Below are 25,266 nucleotides of genomic sequence, written 5' to 3' on the forward strand. Positions count from 1 at the left end.
CAAAACCAAACAAAAAACCAGAGTAGCCTATTCTAAATTCTTAATGCGTTATTTTTTTCCAAGTCAGGACCGAAAAAGAAACCCTGCCACTCATCATCATTTTCTAAATGACGTTTTAATGTAAAAACACAAGTTTCAGCTTTATGAAAACAGCCCTCATTTTCCTTATTTTGCTCCATGCTGGGGCAATCGTCTCATGAACTACGGTGGGGTATATGCCGTGACGGCCCAGTCTCCTCACCAGATGGCCGGATGGCCCCGGGGGGGGGGGGGGGGAGGAGCATGTGGCCATGGCTGACCAGAGCATTCCAGCCTGAAGGGATGCAGGAGTGCAATGGAAGAAGCATGGATCTTAGAGCCGGGCCTGGGTTCAGATCCCATCTCTGATCCTCATGGGCTATGGAGCGCTTGAAATGTGGTGAGAGCAACTACAGAACTGAGTTTTGTTTTATTTAAAGTTTATTAATTTGAGGGGCGCCTGGGTGGCTCAGTTGGGCATCCAACTCTTGATGTTGGCTCAGGCGATAGCTCACGGTTCGTGGGTTCGAGCCCCACATCGGGCTCTGCACAGACCGTACGGAGCCTGCTTGGGATTCTCTCTCTCTGCCCCTCGCTCCCGCTCTCTATCAAATAAACGTTTAAAAAAGTATTAATTTGAATGTAAGTAGCCATGTCGCTCACAGCTACTATACTGGACAGCACAGGTGTAGACGCTGTCCTTCCGTTAGTGGTGTTCACGGCCATGTTCGCTCAGGGGAAACCCTTTCATTCTACCAACCGACATCCCTCTCCAAGTCAACTAAACCTTCTAATTTTCCCCATTTTGTTGGAAGGTGTCTTTCTGCCTTTGGACCTATGCAATCAGATCTTATATTAAGTTTCATACTCTTAGTCGTAAATAGCTTTTCAGCAATAGAAGCAATATTTAATAGAAATTTTAAAAAATCCTTGTTCCCATACGTATTAGCAAGTGATAAGATAATCTTACATCCTTAGGCTAGAAGACTTCCCTTCCTTGAGCCCCAGCTTTTCAGGGCTGTGGCAGGATTATGAACATATTACCACAAGCAGACGTTTTACCAACTTCACATAAACAAACCCCCTCTGGGGGCGTGAGGAGGGGCGCTTACTATCCGTCACCTCTCTCGTCTAGTAGGAACAGGCTACTTCTTTTAGATAAAGACTCAAAAGGAAGCGATGGAGTCAGGTTTAGGTATGAGGCTAATGCCAGGTAGGTTTTTATTATATTTAGAAAAAAAAAAAGTAACTGAAAATAAAGGTCACTCAAAATGAATGAGAGTTTTTAAACAGCCTATGATTCTTCAATGGCAGCATTTGGACCCCCCGCCCAAGCCGGTTTTAACCCAACCAAGATGCTGGAAGGCAGAACACACGGTTGTGCCCAGCAGGCCAAGGAGGGCTATGGAGCCGATGGCGCCCCGACTCCGCTTGCTGGGTTCTGTAACAGAAGAAAGGGAGGTGACTGGGGGTGTCCCCGAAAGGACAGTGCTTCCAATATCCACACGCCACCCTACCTGAGGCCTCTCGGGTTGCACCTCAACTGTCTGGTCTCACGAGGTCAACCAACCTCTGGCCGAAAGCTGTCAGGATGTCAGATACTACACGCAAAGGAACATGCCACGACTGGGGCACCTGGTGGCTCGGTCGGTGAAGCCTCCGACTTCGGCTCAGGTCATGACCTCACGGTTCGTGGGTTCGAGCCCCGCGTCAGGCTCTGTGCTGACGGCTCGGAGCCTGGAGCTGCTTCAGATTCTGTGTCTCCCTCTCTCTCTGCCCCTCCTCCTCCCCCCCACTCGCGCGCGCTCTCAAAAATAAATAGAAACATTTAAAAAATGTCACAACAGTATTGTTTGGACCTTAAAAAAACGATGGGATAATAATCAGAGCAACTTTGCTCCAGGACCTTTGGGAGTGTTCCCCCTCTTTCAAAAGCACAGCCAAAGGAATCTTCCTCCCCCTTCTCTCTCGGGCACACTACTGACAGTAGGGAATTAGGAGCGGGGGCTCTGGAGTCAGGCTGCCTGGGTGTGAATCTGGCTAACTAGTGGACACTGGTAAGCGCTGAGCCTCAGTTTCCCCATCTATACAACAGGATAATATCATCTATATCCTAGAAATGCCATAAGGTTCGACACCATACGCAAAGGTCTTAGAGCAGCAAGTGACACAGAAAGCGCTCAGTAAAAACAAGTTTTGTTAGTCTTGAAAACTTAGCAGAAAGAAGATACCAGACCTTTCACCTAAATATCAAGTTACTCCCCCTTTTCTTAAAGCCCTGCTAAGAAGAAAACTAGAGTCGCATAAGATTTGAAATTTGTTTCCCTGGCAGACGTCCGTGCGCACTTACCTCCTGTGTAATAACCATACGCGTAGAGAACTCGTCCCACGATCCAGGCCAAGCCCAAGCCGGAAGCTACACGCTAAAATAGAAGGGCTATGTTAGGATCAGCATTCAAGAAACAGCCACATGTTCTTTAACATCTCGGGTTTTGATGGCACAGTGTGTTAAGAAAATAGTATTTTCCCGGTTATGGGAAGATACCAAACTTCGCGTGAGAGGGAGGTTATTTGTCTCGGGAACATCAGAGATTTGTGATCCCTCTACAAACCCCTCACAGACAGGGGAGAGGAGTGCCAGCCTCGATGGAAGGAGCCCCCCCCCCCCCCCCAGCCCTGGCTTGGGAGAGGGAGAGGCAGGCCTGGGGCTCGAAGGGTGAACCCCAAGCCCGGTCGTCTCTCATGGGGCTGTGAACAGGAGGCAGCCTGGGACCCCTGCCCCCGCATCGCTCCGTGAGGCTCCCCGCCAGGGTCGGGGGGGTTGGAAGGGGGCTGTGCTGCGGCCGCACAGGGGCGAGGGGCTCCGCTAGAAAAGGTGGACGTGACATGTGGTGCTGTCACCCCAGCACAGGAGGTGTTGGGAGGGGGAGGTCTTCCCCTTCCCATTACGCCTGAGAGAGTAAAACTCCTGCAAGATGAACAGTCCTACTGGGCACCATCCTGGGGTGACTGTTAGGTCAGAAGGAGTCTGGAGAAAAAGGGAGGCTGTGTGGGAACGTGCAACATCGCTCGTCACGGTCTCCAAGTGCATCACTGGGGGCAAGGTTAGTAGCTTAGGACTTTGTTTAGTTGATTTGGGGTAAAGGTCATGATCAGGTGCGTGAAACCACTAAAAACACAAACTCCAGGCCCGTAAGTCACCACGTGCAAGCTGGTCTCTGCCAGGCCGTGCCAGACTAAGGCTGCAGAGTTACCATCAACCTCGGACCCACGTACTCGTCGTCCTAGCAGTTCTCAGAGTATTTTAAAGACCAAAGCACAGGGAATGGCGTCTAGGGAAGAGGGACAGAAAAGGGGATGCGGGTGACAGCGGGTGACGCCTAGCTGAAGAGACCAACTAGTCTATTTAGACGGGCTCATCCAGTCACGTGCAAGGATTGGGGCCCCTTAGAGGCACAGGAAGAAGTGTCTTCTCGGGGCACCTGGGTGGCTTGGTCGGTTAAGCGTCTGACTTCGGCTCAGGTCATGATCTCACGGTCCGTGAGTTCAAGCCCCGCGTCGGGCTCTGTGCTGACAGCTCAGAGCCTGGAGCCTGTTTCAGATTCTGTGTCTCCCTCTCTCTCTGACCCTCCCCTGTTCATGCCCTGTCTCTCTCTGTCTCAAAAATAAATAAATGTTAAAAAAAAAAATTAAAAAAAAAAAAGAAGTGTCTTCTCTAAGACAGCAGACGTGTCTCTGAAAACAATATGAACTTCAAGGCCATGGGCTACAGGTGTGCCATTCTGGGAGCTTCTAACAAAAGCACAAGGCCCTTCAGGTACCGACCAGAGGCTCATGGAAGGCTGAGGACCAGAAACGCAAAGTGTCAGCACTCTGGTCAGAATTAAGGGGAAACTAGGGGCGCCCGGGTGGCTCGGTCTGTTAAGTGTCCGACTTCAGCTCAGGTCACGATCTCACGGCTCGTGGGTTCGAGCCCCGCCTTGGGCTCTGTGCTGATAGCTCAGAGCCTGGAGCCTGCTTCGGATTCTGGGTCTCCCTCTCTCTCTGCCCCTCCCCTGCTCACTTGCACGCTCTCTCTCTCTCTCAAAAATCAACATTAAAAAAAAAAAAAAAAGAATTCAGCGGAAATTGGTCCCTGAAAGGGAACCACGTTCTGTCCAGGGCAAGACCCACTGGCACCTCATCGGGCATAGACACACCTGCTTTATTTAGGTTAAGGTGACGTGCAGAGCATTTCTCTGGTCGACAAGGCTCCGCTCGCCCCTCAGGCCGCCTGCCCTTCTCCCTGTTCACCAGACAGACCCGGTGGGCTCCTGCCTCAGGGCCTCGCCCTCGCTCTTTGTCTGGAAGGTATCTAAACACCTGCAGCACCTACTCCCTCACCTTCTTAACATTTTGCTTGACTCTCACTTCATTTGCTTAAATGTCACCTCCGCAAGCAGCACGATCCTCACGTGACCACCCTGCTGACAGGTGTCTCCCGTCAGCATCACCTTCTAGCCTAATCACATGCTGTACCCATTTGATTTCTGTCTGTGACCCCCAACTAACAGTAAACCAGGGACCTTTGCCTGTTTTGTTCACTGTTGTAACCCCAGGGGACCAGTAAATGCTTGTGGCCAATAACAACTACGGACACGAACCCTCCAGAATCAGACAGACCTGGGTTCAAGTTCTGATTCTTGTATTCTGCAGGTAGCTCTTTGCCCCGTGACAGTTACACAGTCCCCAAGAGGTTTCTCCTCACCTGTCAAAAGTGGGGAAAATTCGCCCTACTTTAAAGATTAGCTTTGTAAGAAGCAGCTGAATGCAATTCTTTTAAATAGACGTCGATGATGTTCAGTACGCGTTCCTTTCCTGCTGTCTCTTCCTTAAATAGCACAGCGAACTAAATCCAAACAGATGAAACCCCCCCTGGAAAAACTTACCGGGTGGTAAACACCTCCAACAGCTAGGAAAAATAAGAAAGGAGGATACACTTCCAACCTGGAATAGACAGAGAACTTTTTTAGAAAGGGCCCCACTGACTTAACGTCCTGTAAAACGAAGAGCCCCTTACTAACTTGCCAAGTTAGAAACCTGAGAGTAAAACAACATGGAGGAGAGAGAGCAGCCCCACCACCAGGATCTGCCCTCTCTTCTCTGCATGGGAGTAAGGGTAACTCAGAACACACTGGGCAAAAGACCTGGCTCTAACACGCCCACGAGGAAGGTCTTGGAGAATTTCAGTAGATTTCCTTCCCAAGCCCACAGCTGCCCCCTCCCCAGGGCTGGGAGATTCAAGCTCATCTCAGGACAGCTTCCAAATGCTCTAGATGGACGAAGCGATGCAAAAGACATTTTTGAAAAGATTATCTGAACCTCGCTATGCTAACAACTCACAATATTTAATCTGCTCACATACATATTTTTACGACACTTCAATAGTTTTTATTTTTTTAATTTAGTTATTTTGGGGGGCGGGGGCAGGGATTCTCCACGCTGTCAGCCTGGAGCCCGATGCGAGGGCTCAAACTCACAAACTGTGAGATCATGACCTGAGCTGAGATCGAGAGTCGGATGCTTAACTAAACCACCCAGGAGCCCCTTTTTATGACACTTTCAGCGAGGTGCCTTACTATGATCGTTCTCACAGCTGCTACTCAGCACACAGTGGTAAAGGCCGAGGCGCTGGGCAGAAAGCACGTACCCTACAGACACCCCCCCAGCACCCGGCAGGGCCAGCACTCACGTGTTCTGGTGGGCGCGCTGAATGCAGTTGAAAAGGTGCCCGTTTTCAGGGTCCGTGCTGTACATGGTTGGATACTGTGAAGACAAAGTCCGTGTGGATCAAATGGTCAAGAGTAGCACTCGGTGTTGAGTTACAATCAACCCTAAAAGATAACCTATCCTCAAGCAGCTTCTGTTATGCCCTTGACAGCTGATCGCTTTCTGCTTAAATATCTGCAGGGAGAAGGGTCTCAACTCCCAGAAGCAGATCCGATGCATTTCTGTTAATACCCGGTGCGAGGAATGTAGGTCTGTGCCGTAGTTGCACAAGGGACAGAGGCAGCGCGTGTTGCAAACTCCGTGCTCTTGACGTGGTGCCATCACGGGTGAGTTTCCAGTACCTCACAAAGACACCACAGGGAAGTAGCTCCTTCCCCAGAGTGATCCAACGCCACAAGCTTTTAAGAGTTTCCTTAATGGGGGAACAGTAAGTGTGTGAGAATTTTCATGGACATGTCCATTAAGAAAAGAAACAAACGAAAATCAATATATGAAAACTTTAAAAGAAGCTCTAGTCAGAGAGTCTAATTATAAGTTGCTAAACAGAAATAGACATTTAAATGTGCTCACCAGGGACAACCTCGGTAATTATCCCTTTTAGATCATCTGGAAATACATAAAGTGAGCATTTAATAGAGCTCCTTTTTATGTCCAATGTCTGAGCTCAGGCTAACCTCAGCAACACATGCTTCTTCACTATTTGGGAAACAAAATCACCTTAAGACATCACTTTTATTTATTTTATTAAAAAAAAATTTTTTTTTAATGTGTATTTATTATTGAGAAACAGAGACAGAACATGAGCCATGGGAGGGGGAGAGAGAAGGGGAGACACAGAATCCGAAGCAGGCTCCAGGCTCTGAGATGTCAGCACAGAGCCTGACGTGGGGCTCAAACCTACAAACCGCGAGATCATGACCTGAGCTGAAGTCAGACGCTTAACCAACTGAGCCACCCAGGCGCCCCAAGACATCACTTTTAAAGTGGCACACCAGGAAACACTGTTGCCATTCAGCCCTCTCTAGCTTATTTTATTATTTATGTAAAAAAAAAAACCCCAGGTATAATGGACATATCTTATATTAGTTTCAGGTATATAATGTAACGATTCGATGTATGTATGTATTGTGAAACGATCACCATAGTAAGTCTAGTTACTATCTGTCACCCCACAGAGTTGCAGATTTGTTTTTCTTTTGATGAGAACACTTAAGAGTCGCTTTGTCAGCAACTTTCAAACATGCAGTATAGAAAAATTAATTATAGCCACCATGCTGTACATTTTAGCTTTTTTTAGGTTCCATATGTGAGATCATGCAGTGTTTATCTCTCATTTGTTTCACTTAGCATAATGCTCTCAACGTCCATCCATGTCACAAATGGCAAGATCTCATTCTTTCTTACGGCTGAGTGGTCCACTGTGTATATATACCGCATCGTCTTTACCCACACATCCACCGATGGACACTTGGGTTACTTCTGTAGCTTGGCTATTAGAGATAGTGCTGCGATGAGCATGGGGGTGCACATAGCTTTTCGAGTTCATGTTTTCACTTTCTCTGGATAAATACCCAGAATGGAAGAGCTGGATCGTATGGCAGTTCTATTTTTAATTTTTTTGCGGACCCCCCATACTGTTTTCCATAGTGGCTGAGCCAATTTACGTTCTCACCAACGGTGCGTTCCCTTTTCTCCCCATCTTCACCAGCTTTGGTCATTTCTTGTCTTTTTGAACACAGCCATTCCAACAGGTGTGAGGTGACAGCTCCTTGTGGTTTTGATTTGCATCTCCCTGATGATTAGTGATGATGTCGGGTACCCTTTGATGTACCTATTGGCCATTGGTATATTTTCTTTAGACAAACGTTTGTTCAGGTCCTCTGCCCGATTTTAAATTGTGTTGCTTGGTTTTTTCGCTATTGACTTGTGTGAATTATGTATCTTGGAAATTAACCCCTTATGGGATGTATGATTTGCAAATAGTTCCTCTCATTTAGTAGGTCGCCTTTTCAGTTTGTTGGCGGTTTCCTCTCCTGCACCGAAGCTTTTTGTTTTGATGAAGTCCCCCTTGTTGAACCCTCTTTAGAAAATAACTCTTCCCGGCACCTAGCTCCAGCCAAAAGCATCCTGTTCTTGTCCCAGCACACCTGGTCTTTCAACAGAAAAGACAAAGCGCAAACAAGATGGAAATTGCTCCCCAGCAGGACCCCTCGGTTCCCCGCCTTCCTCCTGCCGGAAAGGGGCAGCGTTTCCAACGGGTGTAGTTCAACTGCCACTGCTGACCGCTGGCGTCGCCCCTCTCCCTCCACAGCTGAAAACAAGCTCTAGCCCCAGCCAAGTCTACGTTCCCACTCACCTCCACTTTGTACTTCTTTCGGGCCTTGGAAACGTTGATGGCCAGGTGAGCTACCATGATAAAGCTGGCGGCGCCGGTCAGAACCACAAAACCATACTCCTTAGAGAGGACGGCCATGTTGGCTCTGTGGAAGGAAGAAGACATCAGGATACCAGCCGGCACGGTAGACACCCACAGAGGGAGGCCTGGGGCCGTGCACTTCATTACCTGAATCGTGATCTCACGATTCCTGAAAGTCCGGCCACCCCCCGCTGCCACGGGGCTCCGTGCTGATAGCTGGGAGCCTTCTTGGGATTCTCTCTCTCTCTCTGCCCCTCCACCCCAAGATAAATAAACAGACTGAAAAAGTATACAATCATATCATAACATGTTCTCTTCTGATGAACGTTACATTTACGAGATGTAGCTATACCTCTGCAGTAGTCATTGCTATAGAAAGATACAGCTGCTAAAAACTATGTTTTTGAAAAAGGAGTTTAACATGGCAAAATCCTAAAGGATATATTCAACTGTAGAGAGGGGGTATGGAGCGAGGGAGGAGCAGAGGGGGAGAGAGGGGGAAGGAGGGAGACGGAAGCAGGATATGAAACAGTAAGTATACCACGATTCCAAGTTCTTTGTTTGTATGTCTGTTGGCGTGGGGGACACTGTGAGGGCAGGGGGTCGGGACTCCCTTTGATCCTGGGGCACACTCTGGTATAGCAGCGGAGGCATCACAGGTAGGAGACCCAGATCTAGTGCTCTGAAAGCAGAGCATGGCTTTGGAGCCTGTCACGCTGCGAAGAGACCCAGCTCTGGGAGGCTCAGGGGAGCCCAGGCTGTTCATCGAATCCTCACTGCAAAACTAGCCCGTGACATGTTCTGCTGCCTGCAACTCCTCTTGAAATGCATCAAGAAATGACAACATAAACCAACAGAGCCAAATGTTAACTATGGAACCCAGGTGGTGGCTATAAGGATGTTCAGTGTATAATTCTTCCAACGTTTCTGTGTATTTGGAAAATCTCCCCATAGAATGCTTGGAAGAAAAAGCTAATCTCAGCATTTTCAGTGTTCTGCAATCTTAGCTGTGTTAGCCACTGTTTTGCCCCAGAAGAAGAGAGAAGAAACAGACTGGCCGTCAAGGAGAAGAAAACTTGGCAGCTGGGAGGAAACCCTCATCATCTCAAGGTAAACTCGTGCTGCCCCCCAACCTCTCTGAGCTTTGGTCACAGGATGGAGACGGGCGAGGTCAGGCAGGACACAGGGAAGAGGCAGTGCTTCCTGGGACCCTTACTGCCCACCCACCGTGCACGAGGCTGTCCCAGGCAAGCAGCTCCTGTGTGTTCTGCACTCAGTTTACAATGTCCATCTCGATGACAGGCTCCCTGCAATCTCACGTGTAAGCCCGGGAGGGGCTACCGAGCCCCAAGGTGTTTCCAGTCACCCTGACCATACGGTGAGTTACCCCTGTGTCCAGAGAGTACCCAGAGGGGAAATCATGTGCCCAAGGTCTGAAATGGAAAGCATCAGAGCTGGGTTTCAAATTTAGATTCCAGTTTGGTTCCAATGTCCCCTTTTAAGCCCATTTGCAAACTGAGAAGTGTCCCAGCACTTTCCTCAGTGTGGGATTTGGGGGCGCCTCAGTGGCTCAGTCGGTTAAGAGTCCAGCTTTAGCTCAGGTCACGATCTCGCAGTTCGTGGGTTCGAGCCCCACGTGGGGCTCAGTGCTGACAGCTCAGAGCCTGGAGCCTGCTTGGGATTCTGTGTGTGTGTGGCTCTCTCTCTCTGCCCCTCCCCTGCTTACATGCTATCTGTCTCTATCCCTCTCTGTCTCAAAAATAAACAAACATTAAAAAAAAAAAATACGTTTTGCTTAGGTCTGAAAAATGACATTTGGGGCTGAAGTCCCCAAAAGTCTGTCCCCCACCTGCCACGATCCATAGTTCTTACCAGTGTCCCCCTCCTACATTCTTTACGGAGCTGCTCCGGAGGGGCGCCCACCCCACCTCACCCGGGTGGGGGACACACCCCCAAAAGCCGTCTGCATGACTCAGCATAGGAAGGGCCTCCTGGCCACCATGTCCCCACCAAGCAAGCAGTCAGGCTGCCCTCCAAACTTCCCTGCTCTCATTCTCTTGTAGAAGTAGTTGCTTCCGAAATTCAGAGTCAGCTTGCGGAGGAAGCTTCTGTACTAGTTATTAAAATAAAAACACAGGGCGAATTCCGAACGCCTCTTTGAAGATAAAAATGACCGAGCCTTCCAATCTATCTGATGTCCGTTGAGTTCAACACACTGGGGCCAAACAGGTCACTGAAAATGAAGCTGTCACTCGCTCTGTCAGAAGCCACCTGTTTAAGGACAATGAAGGAAGCACACTTGGCTTAGGTCACAGTTTGCGAGTTGAGAGGCCTGGACCGAGAACCCCATCTCCAGAGCCTTGCCTTTTCACTTGGCAGAAAAGGAAATCGAGGTTCAGGTGGATGAGAAGAGAACGAAGACCAGAGCAGGTTTTAGAATTCTTCTCCGAATGCTCAGGCACAGGCAAAACAGTAGAATTTCATGGCTTAGTCACTGACCTTGGAGTTTCTGGTTTGCAAGGGCTTGGGATACAAGCGGCTGAGTGGCAGGACAGATAAGCACCCCTTGGCTGAATGTTTCTGTGGCAAAGCAACGAACACTCAGGTGACTGCTCAAAAATTCACAATTAGGAATTACTATTTACTACTGAGCTCCTCTTGCAAAGGATACATGCAATCTTGGAGTTTAAACCTAGTAGGCTTTCACACTCTAGTGAAAGTTACCTTCCCCCCACCTTGCTATGCTGACTGTGGTATTAGGGAAAAGGGGGCAGGCAGAGCCGGGAACACAAAGTACCTCTGAAGGGCAGAGAACGTACAGGAAGGGGGACCCAGAGTCCAATGCTAGAGTGGGTGGCTCGCAAAAGACCACATGATCAGCTGTGGGACAGTGAGTGTGTCAGATGGGAGGAAAGTGCCTCCCTTCCCTGAGCCTCTCCCTGCAGGAGCCCTGGACACACCCGCAAAGGTGCAAGAGCAAAGTCCAGGAAGCCGCCTGTGGGAGGGGCCCTCCTGACACCCCCTCACGCTCGCTCCCACCGAGTGAGGACCCCCGCTTCATACAGCCTGGCAGTCAGCACTTCCAGCACCAGCTGGTGTGATCGGGGCTAGACCAGACAGCAGCCAGTTACAAGCTCCCCCGCGGGGCGACTGTGCTTGTCTGGCCCCTCCACGCCGGGCACAGCCTGTGCCTACTGACACCTGCAGAATAAACAAAGCAAGCCGCAAGTCCAGGTGGCTTTCGGGAATCATGCCTCCAGCTCACATAATGCTCCTCGCCGAGCACAGAGCCAGGCATCAAGTAGGCGCTTAAGCAATTCAAGTCTCCTTTTGTTCCCCTCACAAGTATCTACTGAAACCTCTGAAGCAGAGAAAGAGGAGGTCAGAACACAGAAAAAGGCTCTGTCCCCACTGCGGTTTGAAAACAGAAATCCAGCAGGGACTGGAAAATGGGTAAGGCTTGTCCTTTAAGGAGAGAATCAGCTTAATTCACTTAGGGTTCAAAAAAAAAAACCAAACCAACCCCGATCTTTTGCTGAATCCTTCTATTCGGAGGACTCGAGGGCAGAGACGGACGTTCCCACCCCTTAAAGATTGGCCTCTGTGGGCTCAGGTGCAGGTGTGTGCACTGGTGAAGTGGAGGCAGCTCAGTTCACAGTGGCCACACCCCAGGCAGCGGCAGCCACGCCCGAGGCTGTCCCAGCCTGGAGCCAGCAGATAGCCCCAGGGCAGTGGCTTCAGGACCTCTCCCGCGTGAACACTCAACATTTTGTTGATTACATACCTGCTCTGTGTTAATAGCAACCCTTTTATTGAGGCAAGAAGATGAGGTTGTCTTGGGGGTGGGAGCTCTGCCCTAGACTTGGGTCTTTGTGGCACCAGATACACGGCACGTGGTGCCCAACCACCAACGCAGGTATGGGTTCCTTTGCAACCCACTTAGCTGTGTAATGGCATTTGTTAATTGTCACCCTCCAGCTGAATACATTAGAAATTATAATTTGTATAAATAGAAATTCACTTAGGTACGTATTTAAATGTACCTAGTTTGCACTATTACACAGAGGGGGAAGTGTAAAATAGAACCATCTGGAGAGCAGCCTAACAACGGGCATGTTCTTGACATCGTTTGTGCCTTTTGATTCATGAACTCCACTGGGAACGTAGCTGGAGGTGACAATCAGAAACTCAGACAGATTTGGTTCAAAGGCATTCACCTGAACAGTATTTATAACAGCAGCGACAGAAATGGCACAATGACCAAGCAGAGAGGACTAATTAATGCACCCATAATACAGAATATTGTAGAACCATTAAAAATGGTGCACACACAAGTAAAGATGTTGAAACAGGCTTAACATACAGCATGTTACATTAAAAGAAAAACAAAACCACCTCAGAAAGTGTATACAGGGGCGCCTGGGTGGCTCAGTTGGTTGTGTCTGATTTTGGCTCAGGTCATAATCTCAGGGTTTGTGAGTTTGAGCCCCGCATTGGACTCTGCGCTGGCAGTATGGAGCCCCCCTGGGATTCTCTCTGTCTCAAAATAAAGGGGTAAACTTAAAAAAAAAAAAAAAAACTATTAAAAAGAAGTGTATGTAGTATATAATCTTAGTTTTCTCAATAACAGAAGAGAAAATATCAAAATCATAAGCATAATTATTTCTAGATGCGTAAATTACAGATTTCCCTTTGTACTTTTCTATTATTTCCAAAATGAGCAGACACATACCAAAAAAATTATACAGAAAGTGGCCTGACAATTAGGAATTGAGAAAGCAGAGGAACAGGCAATATGTTACGAATCCCGTCATACCGCCCTATGTGACTTCTAGGCTGACCCTTGTCACTTACCTGCTCTGTGCAGTGCACGGGACAGGGCTGCAGTTGTGGAGGGACACTGAACTCAACCTGGTTCTCACCTTCCTAGCTGTTGTGTCCTTGGGAACATTCCTCCCTGCATTTCAGCAACCTGGGCTTCCTTCTTCCTTAGAGGGAGACAAGGGTGGTGCCCACCCACCCCTGTGGGTGTCTCCAGGAGGAAATGGGGGAGCCATTAATGCTCAGCAGGATGCCTGACACGTGGTAAACTCTCAACAAATGTTCCGCATCGGGTTATATCACATATGTTAATGTTAATTTTGCCCTGATTCAGTTATGAAAGGGGATGCTTAACTAAGTGGCAATATACGTTTAAGAGTTTATAATTTAGGACTGCTATTTTAAAACAGCAAACTACACTTAAAACGATATACGTTCACTTCTTGTTCTGAGCTCTTAGACAGCTGTGTTAAAATCTCGGAAAAGCAGGAGGTATTCAGGAGGAAGCAGGTTTGTAGCGCTGACCATGGAAATCAGCACACCGTAGTCATGGAAACCCTCATCGCAGCAGCGGGAGAGGCTCATCCCTGTGTGGGTGTGAGCGGGCACTCACTTATTCAAGTTTACCACTCACAGGTCCAGGGCTGGCGATGAAGAGATGAACACACCAGACTTTGGTCCCTGCCCTCATGAGGCTCATGTTCTACTGGGGGAAAAGGCAAATATAACACGTACCCAATTCCAGATTCCCCCCTTCCTAGCAGTGATCGGAAACTGGGGACAAAGGGGCTCCTGGGTGGCTCAGTCAGTTAAGCGGCTGACTTCGGCTCAGGTCATGATCAACACCGCTCATGAGTCCGAGCCCCTTGTCTGGCTCTGTGCTGACAGCTTGGAGCCTGGAGCCTGCTTCCGATTCTGTGTCTCCCTCTCTCTCTGCCCCATCCCCCACTCGTGCTCTGTCTCTATCTCTCTCTCAAAAATAAACATTAAAAAAAATTAAAACAAAAAAGAAACTGGGTACAAAAATACCCTTCAAAATGAAAGTGAACGTCTTGGAGAAAGGCAGAAATAGGACAGAAGCGTTTCTGTTCTTCCCTCCCTTATGAGTGTTTCAGAGGTGTAAGCTTTCAGTTAACTGTTTCCGGAGAGTTCTGGAGATGAGTCAAAAGAGTTTTTGAAAGAATATTAACTTGAAGGCTTAAAAGAAACCAGATTTTATTTTTAATGTAATTAAAATTATCACTCATGTAAAAGCAGAGATCCTTTCGGAACTTTACTCCTAACAGACTGTTTTCTGATTTGTCTGTTCCTATGGGAAAATCCACAGGAGCAGAGACAGCAGGAATTCTGGAGTCAGATGGATGTGTGTTCAGACACTGGCTCTGCGAGCTTGGGAATGTTCTCTAATTTCTCTACAAAACGGAATACTAACTACGTGCTTCATAGGATGGTTTAAGGAATTAACTGAAATGAACTAGGTAAGCATCTGGTATGAGCATTTAATAAACGTGGGTCCAAATACGGAGACATCTTGTAAACACTGCTAACTGTGCATGTCTGCCCACATAAGTAACACTACCTAAATAAGGAGATACTGATTTTTCTACAAATCAGTTAAGGTATTCCGACTTAGAAACTAGTGCTGGGTCGCCTGGGGGGCTCAGTCGGTTAAGCGTCCGACTTCGGCTCAGGTCATGATCTCACCGTGTGTGAGTAGGAGCCCCGCGTCGGGCTCTGTGCTGACAGCTCAGAGCCTCGAGCTTGCTTTGGATTCTGTGTCTCCCTCTCTCTGCTGCCCCCCACTCACGCTCTGCCTCTCTCTCTCTCTCTGCCTCTCTCTCTCTCAAAAATAAAAATAAACCTTAAAAAAAATTTAAAAAAAAGAAATTAGTTCTGAGACCATTTAAAATAGATTCGAATTTGGCAAAAGGCTGTTCTCTGTAGATTCCCAGTGTGGACAGCATAATGTGTCTAAGAACACTTAATTCACTTACTCAGTCACAACATGGAAAGCACTCACTATATGCCAGCACTGCAGAAGTGTGGGAGACACAGCAGTGGACAAGATGGGGTCTCCCTGTCCTTTAAGGAACCGACATTCTAAGGAGGACAGAAGACTGACCGGAAACATGCCAAGGGATCAATAAATATTTGAGACATTTAAACTTACACAATCTCATATGTCAATTATATCTCAGTTAAGACCAGGAAGACCTCCTTGCTAGGCAACATTTGCAGTGACGCAGGAATGAGGAAGAAACACCAACAGGACATTTCGGGGGCGGGGGGAGAATATTCAAATCAGAGAAAGCAGCCAGTGGGCACCTGGATGGCTCAGTCCGTTAAGTGTCCGACTTTGGCTCAGGTCATGATCTCAAGGTTCGTGAGTTGGAGCCCCGCAAGAGGCTCTCTGCTGTCAGCACAGAGCCTGCTTCAGATCCTCTGTCCCCACCCCGTCCCCCCACCGCGCCTCCCTACTTGTGTACTCTCTCTCAAAAATAAATATTAAAAAAATAAATTAATTAATTAACAAAAAGAAAAAGTGGCAAGTGCAAAGGCCCTAGATGAGGGAAAGCCCGGCACACTGGTGGGCCAGGAAGGCAGCCGGTGTGGCCGGGCCCCAGGAGCTGATGGGAGTGGTAGGAGATGGGGTTAGAGAGGACAGACAGGTCTGGATTATGAGATGGACTCTACGAGCAGAGTTAACAGCCATCACCTGCTGGTTCTCCCTCCAGGGACTAAGCTGAGAGGCAGAGAGGAGGAAAGGTGTGAGGGAGACTGTTATGTGTTAACAGAGGAAGTGTCACCTCCCAAATGCTCTTGGCTTTGGTGAGTGGGACCCCTTGACAGCCAGGTTTTTGTTTTTGTTTTTTAAGTTTACTTATTTATTTTGAGAATGAAAGAGAGTGTGAGTGGGCAAGGGGCAGACAGAGAGGGAGAGAGAATTCCAGTGCAGAATTCCCGTGCTGTCAGCGCAGAGCCCGACATGGGGCTCGATCTCACGAATCGTGACATCATGACCTGAGCCGAGGTCCAGTCAGACACCCGGCTGAGCCCCTCAGGCGCCCCGACAGCCAGGTTTCAGGGCAATGGTAGAAAGTGGAAGCCCATGTGTCGAGGGTTAAGAAGCAGTCTGTGAGGCAATACATCTCCGGCAGCCCTGCTCCTAAATTTGTTCCCGCTGCCCGATCCTGGTCCAGTGTTAAGTACTCCCCCTTCCTCCATGACACCTGCACTCCTGACCGACCCGCATGGGCTGCAGGCTTGCCTTTGAATGTCTGCACATTTGTTGCGCGCTCATCAGTGAGCTGTTATAACATGTACCTTGCATACTGATCAATGAAAATAGTACACATTTCCAAATATGCTCCTTGAGGGCACAGAATCTGTCTCCTGCTGACGTCTTCTATAGTTCCTTCCATGAAGACGGAAACTCGATACAGTGCTGTCTTATGTTCTAGGTCAGTGGTTCTCAAACTTTAGCAGCATCAACGTCACCTGAAGCATTTGTTAAAACACGCCCCACCCGCAGGTGGGGTCTCAGATCCCGAGGGGCTTAATGGGGCCTGGGGATCTACATTTCCAACAAGTTCCTAGACGATCATGCTGGTCAGGGGCCACATTTTATGAACCACTGTTCTAGGCAAAGATACAGTTTTCGGGAGGTGTTGATTTTATCCAATCCTAAAACCACTGGTAGAGTTCTGTCTTGGCAGTCCTATCTTGGCGGTCCACATTCTACCAACATCCTTGGAGGCTTGTGAGGGGCCCCCTTCTCTACAGCATCCTTAAGAACCCGACGGGCTGATGAGACCAGAGGATGTTCACAATCACACACCGAGGATGTGCCTGTCAGGAGACTGCTTTCTTCTTTCAGCTTGAACAGAGGGCTCAGACCAAAGCAACACAGGTAGGTAAGACAGCTCAGTCTCTTCTGAGACTTCTCTTGTGAGCCTAACCTGGGACAGCTCTTCCCAGATCTCTCTTTCATGGTCACGATCACTTGCCAGACCAGATTTTCCCACCAGGCAAACGAGTCAGAGTTGAACACTCTTCATCTTTCGAGAGTGGTGGTCATTATGGTCCAGGATGAGCTCTTCAGATGATCGCTTCCAATGTCACGGGCCAAGCGTCCCTCAAATTCTAAACAATCGGCAACATGACTTCAGATGAAAGGCCTATTTAAGGATCCAGTGGGACCTCCATCTAACTCCCCATGGAATTCTTCATCCCATATGGCCGAAATAGCAAAATGGGGAATAATATTATCACTACATCCTGAACATCTACTTTAAGACCTACTGCTTCTCCTCTGTCAGGCCCATAATAGAGTTAACAGAAATTAACAATGTCCATAATGATCCTACGTGGTAGTTACTGTTATCATCCCCGTTTTACAGATGGGGAGACTGAGGCAAAGAAGAGTTCAGCAACTTGTCCAAGGTCCCATAGCCAGTGAGTACGGAGCTGAGGTCTGAACATAAGCAGACTGTCGGACAGCGAGGTCTAGCTCTTTGCTACTACATCCCTCTGCTGGCTTTGCTCCTTACCAAGGAGTTAGATTGCTTTCTCCCCCAGCCAGGGAGCAATGAGGAGGGTCACTTCTGCAGAACTCCCGCTCAGGGGCAGGACTGGAGCTGCACTGCAGGAGCAGAGCTGGGGAACAGAGCCAGGGCACGAGAGCCCAGGAGAAGGGAGAGGCAGATCCACGATCTTGGTCATAACTTAACATACAGGATGGTGTTAGCTGTGAAGACAGTTTTACTTCTTTCCTTTCCATTATGGAAGCCTTTTTCTTTCTTTTGCTTGCTTGCTCTAATTAGAACTAAAACAGTGGCTTTTTTTTTTTTTAAGTTTATTTATTTACTTTAAGAGAGAGAAAGCAAACTGAGAGGGGTGGAGAGAGGGGAGAGAGAGAGAATCCCAGGCAGGCCCCACACTGCCAGCATGGGGATCGACCCCATGAACCGTATGATCATGACCTGAGCCCAAATCCTGAGTCAGACACAACCGACTGAGCCACCCAGACGCCCCGGAACCAGGACAGTGTTGAACAGAAGTGACATCTTTATCTTGATCTCTATCTTAGAGGGGGAAGCATTCCAGCCCTTCATCATTAAATATGTTAGCTGTGAGTTTTCCATAGATGCCCTTTTTGAGAATACTGCAGAAACCTAATTATTTCTAGAATATATTAAAAACATTTTTTAATGTTTATTTATTTTTGAGAGAGAGAGAGTGTGTGAGCAGGGGAGGAGCACAGAGAGACGGGAGACACGGAATCCAAAGCAGGCTCCAGGCTCTGAGCTGTCAGCGCAGAGCCTGAATGTGGGGCTCGAACCCACGAACCGTGAGATCACGACCTGAGCTGAAGTCAGATGCTCAACCGACTGAGCCACCCAGGCGTCCCTAGAATATATATTTTTTAAAACGGCAACACTTGTATTTGTAGCTTTTTTAATCTATCAGAGTATTTAATAGCTGAACATGGTTTTTTGAGGACATATCAAGGAGAGGAAAGAAAACTGGGAACAGTATTTTAGCAGGTGGGGTACGGGCCATGAGGCAGCAGAAAAGCCCAGGGGGAGATTAGAGAACAAGGGTGCCCAGCGCCCTGGTAACTGGTGGGGCCACGGGACAGTGGGGGGCAGGAGCAGGGGCAGCACTGGGGCAACAACGTTCACTGCAGCCAGTGAGCGGGCACCCAGGCGACTTTAAGAAAGCCACAAGGCACCCCTGCAAAGGCTCCCCTGGGAAGGGGATCAAGCTTGGGTTTAGAGGAGAAGACACGCTCCATGCTAGTGCCTGAGTTAAGCAACACGGATTTTCATTAGGACCTCTGCCCGAGGTGGTCCCTTGAGGAATTTCCCAACAGACTCGCTGGAAACCTAACCACCCCAGTGCATACACGCGGTTCAACCTTCCTTCCAGCCCCTGCTGCCGCCACCCTTCCTGCCTTATCTCACTGGGGCAGGGGTTCCTCCAGTTACGAGGATTACCCAGAACACGTCCTGAACCACACTCATCAGAAGGCTCCTGGGGTAGAGCTCTCTTTCACTACTTACTCAAGTCCCTCTGGGCGGCCAGCGAAAATCCCCCAGGGCGCAATCAACACTGTACAAATGGGGCAAAAGGCAGGCTTTACAGATTTGGGAACCTGCCTCAAATTATTGCTTCTGAGCCATGAAGTTACATTAACTTATCTTTGTTTAAATTAAAAAAAAAAAAAGTTTTTTAATGTTTATTTATTTTTTAGAGAGGGAGAGATAGAGCTTGAGCGGGGGAGGGGGAAAACACAGAATCTGAAGTAGGCTCTAGGCTCTGTCAGCACAGAGCCCGACTTGGGGCTCGAACTCACAAACCATGAGATCGTGACCTGTGCCAAAGTCGGAGGCTTAACTAATTGAACCACCCTTAATTGCGGCTCTTAATTTTTTTTTTTTTTTATTTTAGAGAGAGAGAGAGAGTGTAAGAAGAGAGAGGGGCAGAGGGAGGGAGGGAGAGGGGGAGGAGCGGGGGGGGGGGAAGAGAGAGAGAATCTGGACGTGAAGCCTGACACGGGGCTCCATCCCACAACCCTGGGATCATGACCTGAGCTGAAATCAAGAGTCGGACACTCAACCGAGCCACATGATCTTTAGCTAAATGAAATTAATTAGATTAAAAAAAGTTTTTTTAATGTTTATTTATTTATGAGAGAGAGAGAGAGAGAGAGACTGAGAGAGAAAGAGAGAGAGCAGCGTGGAGTGAGAATCCCAAGCAGGCTCCACGCTGTCAGCCCAGAGCCCGATGCGCAGCTCGATCTCCCAAACCATGAGATCATGACCTGAGCCGAAATCAAGAGCCGGACGCTTAACCAACTGGGCCACCCAGGTGCCCCTAACTGTCTTTTTTAAGGGAGAAAGGATTTCACCTTTCAGCTTTCTCTTTGCCCTCAAACAAGCAGATAAACGCCAGCCTGGACCATGGTAACCCCTACTTCCATTCGCAAGACCGTTCTCCTCAATTGTACTGTAATTTCTCAGTGGTGTCCTTTTTTCTACACGCACGATGGGACGAAGATAAAGCACTCCCAGACTGACTTGGAGCTGTTCCCCAGCCTTTCCTTAAAATTCTCATTTGGCTCCCTGTGCTATTAATCCAATCTTCCTTACATATGGCCCCTTATCTTATGTGGCAAAGGCCACCATTTTCACAAGACTAACCCCGAAGACGGTGACTTTAAGGGCTGGTCTGATCGTCCCAAATGGACTTCCGTAAGTCCCCGATGCCGGAAGGTGGTTCAGAAACCTCTGAGGCCGTGCTGGGTGTCTGCTTAGCCTGCTTCAAGCTCCCCCGGGTAGCTGCCCAGCCTCCCCTCTGCCTCTAGGTGTTTCTACAAATGAACGGTTCTCCAAATCATCTCAGGCAGGGCAGCTGACCCCTCCTGAACCCATATAAAGCTCAAGAACCTGGAGGGAAACAACTCAAAAGGCATCTCCTGTTTCCATGATGGGAGAGAAAAGAGTCACAGGATTTCTTTTTGTCCATCCTACACTTTCAAAGTGCCAATTCTGGATGCTTCTACGTTAAACAGATGATAAGGTCTGTGTGAGTGTCTAAGTTTCACAAGACGGCTAGATTTTTTTTTTAAAGTGCATGGACGTTTAAGAGAAGGAATAATAACCCAGGTGAGGAAAAATACTGCCCACGGCTGCATTGCACATTTGGTAGATAGGTCTCCGAGGGCTAAACGTGAAGTTAGCTGAACGGGTATACCTTTACATATCCAGCACTCGGTCATTAACTCAGTGAGGGGAACAGCAGAGGCAGGTCAGAGTGGTACTTCCCCAGCATCTCAAGTTCTTCGATTCCTCGTCAATGTTCCTGGGTGAACATTTGGAAAGTGGAAGCTAGCTATCAGTGAGCAGGGTAGAAGATCTGTGCCCTTTAAGAGATAAATGTGTTATAATCCAAATGTATTCAGCTTTATAGTTAAACGGCCACTGTCGGTGCTGAAAATAATTAATACCTAACTGCGCCGACCAGGAGTGGGGGAGGGCGGGATCAGCGTGATGGCCAAGTGTCCGGGAAGAGTTCTGTGTGGGGTGGGTCTGCATGGACACAAATAAACCCCAGTAAGGCCAAGTGGGCTAATTATCCGCTGTCTTCTCTGGAGTCTGACTTCTGTATGAAAAGACACATGCCTGAATGGAACTGAATCTCCCCTGGAAGAAAAAACTGTTAATTCAGCTCCTCAGGAATCTAAGAAGAGTAGACTGTAACAAGACAGGGCAAATGCTAGGTAAGCCTGCTGGTGTGATGGCGAACCTTCTCAGATTCTTGACACAAAAGGCTCTATGCGGCGAGAGTTCCTTGATGTGTCGGCACCTCACCCAGAAGCCCTGGGTCATGCTGGCCCATCTGGAGCAGAGCCCCCTGGGAGACGTCATCCCAGCGACAGGCTGCGGGACATTTCCCATGGTCTGAAGGCACCGACCTCAGAGGACAAGGGAAAGAATGAGGAGAAGCCATGGGACGCGCAAGAAAATAAAAATGTCGTGGCAACTCATTGTGGAGCTGATTTGATTAAAGTCAACGTAGGACAAACCATTTCACCTAAATGGAACGCTTGCCTTAAGCCCACACCTACCACCTTCTTCAGTATTGCTTCGGAATGATTCCTTCCCTGAATTATCCCCCACTACATACTGACAATATGTGAGGTGCGCAGGGCTACGAGGGCGATCGAGACTCAGAGAGAAGGTCTTGACCTTCTAGAAGACACAGTGAAATGGATGGAGACCACACAGAAAGGACCATGAAGCAGGAGGGCAACAGATTGAGAGCAAGGCTCTGAGGACATAAACTGTGATGTACGAGAGAGAACACAGGGAAGGAAAACAGCAAGTACACAACAGACAGGAAGGGGAAGCTGAGCATCAGAGAGGTTAAGTAATCTTGCCCAAGGTCACACAGCCATCGCAGAGGAAGCCTGGACTCCTACACAGCCAGACAGCCTGGCTCCTGAGTCTGTGCTCTCAACCCTTGCCTATACTGCCTCTTAATGAGAATGGAGAGCAAGTTTGACCACACCTGATCTCTTTTGCAATTTTTCTATCTCCCCCAAACTGTCTCCGGAGCATAAAATATATTCATAGGAATAGAGAGCTAATAATTAACTCCAAGTCTTTGACTGATTAAAGCCTCAGAACTTTCTAATTGGAAGGGAAAAAAAAAAAACTTGGAAAAGATCCAAAAAGTTACTTGTTTTTAAATTTCTTTTAATGAATGCAGGCACTGCCGGATGACAAGAGGAGAGATTACAGGAAGGGAAAACTTCCTCCGCTTTCAGGTGCACAGGTTTGCAAAGGAGCAAATCAACAGCAATTGGCACTTTTCATATCATGATTTCTACATAACCTGTGCCTTAACTGGCATTACATAGGAACTGAATGGAGGTCATGGGGAAACTAAGCCCTGACTTCCACAAGAGGAAAACAAAAATCTCGAATGAGTCACAGTGACAGCAGTTGGATTTTCCATCACAAAAAAACTGGGCAGACTGTAGTTAATTCCTAGCAGCTGCTGGGCCCTTGCTAGGGTACCAGACATTCTGGATGAAGGAACCCACCTGGGCTGCTGGCTCCTGCCTCAAACGCGAGTCTAACTCTTTGTACCTGACAGTACTTAGAATGAAGCTGTGCCCAAACCATCCGCGTTGCTCCGGCTGGAGAAGTAAAATACCACTTATCAAAAAAAGAGTGAGCTAAGGCACCGACGTATTAGAATCCGAGTTCCAGTTAATGAACAGCTCAACTCTGGAAAGAGCTCAGAGGGTAAACGGGGACTTAAAATCTCAAATGCAGAAATCCCTTAAAGGTATTTGCAAATGTTATTTGGAAGGTCGTGTAATTTTCCCGTCTCCTCGTTGCTGTTTTTCTCCTCACCAAGACGGATAGGTAGGTAGACGCTGCAAGAGACAGGGAGGGAAGGAATTCTCCTTCCACAGTAGTATCCTAGCCTTACTGCTGAACTCTTCTCTTTCAGGAGGGTGGTATACTCATAAGGAGTATTAACGAATTCAGCTGCGTAACGGTAGCAATATGGAGATTCTTTTCAACATTGCTTAAAAATGGTTCGTGGTCGATTGTGGTTCACAGCGGTATTCTGTATACAGATTCAGAATATTTAAATATAAATATAGGGAACAATATGTTTAAATACAGCTACCTGTGCATGCAGTAGGCACTAATTGCATTTTGACAGCTTGGTCATCCACTTCATTCCAGATTGTTCCAGGGGCTTTTCAGCATGTCTCTGGATAATGGGGTAAAGCCCTTTCTTTCATGGATGTTCAGTCCCTTTGCTGTCCTCCAGGTTAGGAAATTCCCTTTCATGACTGTGTCTCTTCGGGACTCTAGGCCAGCAGGAGGAAATCTAAATTAGGGGGAAGACTGCCATTCTCCAACTTTGTTCCCTCATCTAAAGCAGCCCCTGGCGTGCACTTTCTATAGCTGGCCACAGTATCCCTCTAGCAGATCTGTTTTATATATAGTAACATCGGTTCAGGAAAAAAAAAAATTGCTCGACAATGTTCTATTTCTGTAACACTGTGTCACTTTGGAAGCTTAAGAGAATGTCTTCCCAGGGGTGAAAGTACTTCTTTGGATTTCATGGGGTTAGTTTTAGTTAATTTAGTTACATTTAACTGCGGTGAGAATAAACACTCTTGAATCCCTGACTAGGATACTGTGCTCTTAATTACTGAATTCATTAAACTAAAACAGCCTTGGAACTCTGACCAGTAACCTTGGGTGAAACTGCAGGCTCCCGGTGATCTACAGATTTCCCAAGAGAAGCCCTCGCTGCAGCTCCCACGCACAGAGGAAATCTCAAACCTGCGGCATTCCCACACGACCACGCCTAGGACCACAGCACCGGCAAAGAGCCATACGTCTGCACAGCAGTTGTGTCCTTCCCTCTAGGACTCTTTTCCTCCAGTCGAGGGATTGGAGAAAGCCCCAACTCCTTTCCTACATACCCTCTTGTCTCAGCTTTTCCTTTACCTCCTGTCCCCACACCCACTTGTCTCCTAAGCTACAAAGTAGCTTGTAAACTCGTGGCCCGAAAAGAGGGATAGCACAAGCCACAACTTCGGGGAATGACTCACTAGTGAATTCTCCAGCCCCCTTTTCACCGCTCTGTAGCTGCCCCACCGCAGTGGCTCTGGGGCTCCCTGCAGTGACACAGATAAGGAGGAAAGTGCTCTGAAATCCAGTGCAGAACCGTCCATAAAGAGTCCTCTTCCCCTGCGGGGTCTCCTGCTCTCAGGCAGCGGTAGGAAATGACCCACTTAAGGGTTCCAGTACTAATGGTCAAACGTTTCTATGAGGCAGAGCGAAAACAAACTCAATTCCCTGGGAGGCTCTCCCCGAGGGTTCCTAGCAACACATCCGCAGCAGGCGCAGGGCTCCCGGGGCACTTGTCACCGATCGGGCCTGCACCGCCCACCGCCCCTGCAGTGTCCTGTCAGCCCAACCTCTGCACCAGAGGGGCACTTGGCAAGGTCAGGTGGGCTCTGGGAGGCAGAAACAAGGAGCGCCAGGTCTGCACAGCCCCGGGAGAGGAGGAGAGGAAAGGAAGGAACTGAAGGGCTGACCTTGAGAATCTCCCTGCCTGACACAGCGAGGTGGGCCCCATTTCGACGCTCCAAACCTATTCCATCAGGGGGGAGGATGCAGGGATGGTGGAAGGCAAGGGGAATGGAAAGGTAGACAGAGGTGTATAGACCAGAAGGGGGAAAAGGAGGGCGTCCCTGGTCAGCTCGGGATGGCAGAGGTATGGGCAGTGCCCAACGCAGGAGCTGAAGTGACCCGGGGGCCGGCGCTCCTCGCTGTCCGTAGGTGTCGGCACTCACCTGGATCACCTTCGCTCGGCTGGTGCAGACCTGGTGCAGACCGCAGCTTTGCAGCGAAGTGAAAGTGCCGCGCCCTTGGCCACTGGCAAGGAGGGGCGTGGCCGGGACCAGGCCCCGCCCCCGCCAGAGCCCCCGCGAAACCACGCCCCCAGGGCGGGGCATCCGGCGCACCTTCTGAGTTGTGGGCTCCCAGCCCCAGTTCAGTGTTTAGGCCGCGGAGACTGAATTTTCTGTCTTCTCACGCCTGTCCACGCATTTACACCACTTACTCCCCAATCCGTTTATTAGTCCCCTTCCGCAAATGGCTCCGTGGCCGCGTTCCCAAACTGTCCCAGCCAGTGTA

The 25,266-nt window shown here is 48.7% G+C and overlaps 2 protein-coding genes across 5 annotated transcripts in view; one reads left to right on the forward strand and one right to left on the reverse strand.

Annotated features, from left to right (window-relative positions):
* Positions 1 to 14,495, forward strand: part of ALDH9A1 (aldehyde dehydrogenase 9 family member A1) — a 42,511-nt gene extending 28,016 nt beyond the window's left edge. The window contains exons 11-12 of one of the 3 annotated variants that reach the window (XM_042975567.1): positions 5,968 to 6,113; positions 14,352 to 14,495. In XM_042975567.1, the coding sequence (XP_042831501.1) occupies positions 5,968 to 6,113; positions 14,352 to 14,480 (275 nt within the window). In that variant the 3' untranslated portion in view covers positions 14,481 to 14,495. Of the gene's footprint in view, positions 1 to 5,967; positions 6,114 to 7,873; positions 7,913 to 7,991; positions 8,117 to 14,351 lie in introns of those variants that run through there. The other 2 variants (XM_042975568.1, XM_042975569.1) reach the window with 2 other exon arrangements.
* MGST3 (microsomal glutathione S-transferase 3) lies at positions 1,209 to 25,023 on the reverse strand. 2 transcript variants are annotated; one of them, XM_015535690.2, is made up of 7 exons: positions 24,924 to 25,014; positions 10,703 to 10,783; positions 8,144 to 8,267; positions 5,750 to 5,823; positions 4,947 to 5,004; positions 2,369 to 2,441; positions 1,209 to 1,459 (listed from the first exon to the last, which is right to left on the reverse strand). In XM_015535690.2, exons 3-7 carry the CDS (start codon positions 8,258 to 8,260, stop codon positions 1,323 to 1,325), a joined length of 459 nt encoding a protein of 152 aa, XP_015391176.1. In that variant the 5' UTR covers positions 8,261 to 8,267; positions 10,703 to 10,783; positions 24,924 to 25,014; the 3' UTR covers positions 1,209 to 1,322. The 2 variants fall into 2 exon arrangements, with proteins under 2 accessions (XP_015391176.1, XP_007078171.1); XM_007078109.2 differs by lacking the exon at positions 10,703 to 10,783 and having other exon boundaries at positions 24,924 to 25,023.
* Between the last annotated feature and the right edge of the window lie 243 nt (positions 25,024 to 25,266).

This window comes from Panthera tigris, chromosome F3, assembly GCF_018350195.1.
Source record: "Panthera tigris isolate Pti1 chromosome F3, P.tigris_Pti1_mat1.1, whole genome shotgun sequence".
Classification (NCBI taxonomy): domain Eukaryota; kingdom Metazoa; phylum Chordata; class Mammalia; order Carnivora; family Felidae; genus Panthera; species Panthera tigris.

Coding starts and splice junctions, on each gene's coding strand:
- MGST3 (XM_007078109.2), bottom strand. CDS start 8,260: ATGGCCGTCCTCTCTAAGGAGTATGGTTTTGTGGTTCTGACCGGCGCC. Junction 5,005..5,749: donor CAGCGCGCCCACCAGAACAC/GTGAGTGCTGGC, acceptor TGTCTATTCCAG/GTTGGAAGTGTATCCTCCTT. Junction 2,442..4,946: donor TTGGAGGTGTTTACCACCCG/GTAAGTTTTTCC, acceptor CTTCTATTTTAG/CGTGTAGCTTCCGGCTTGGG.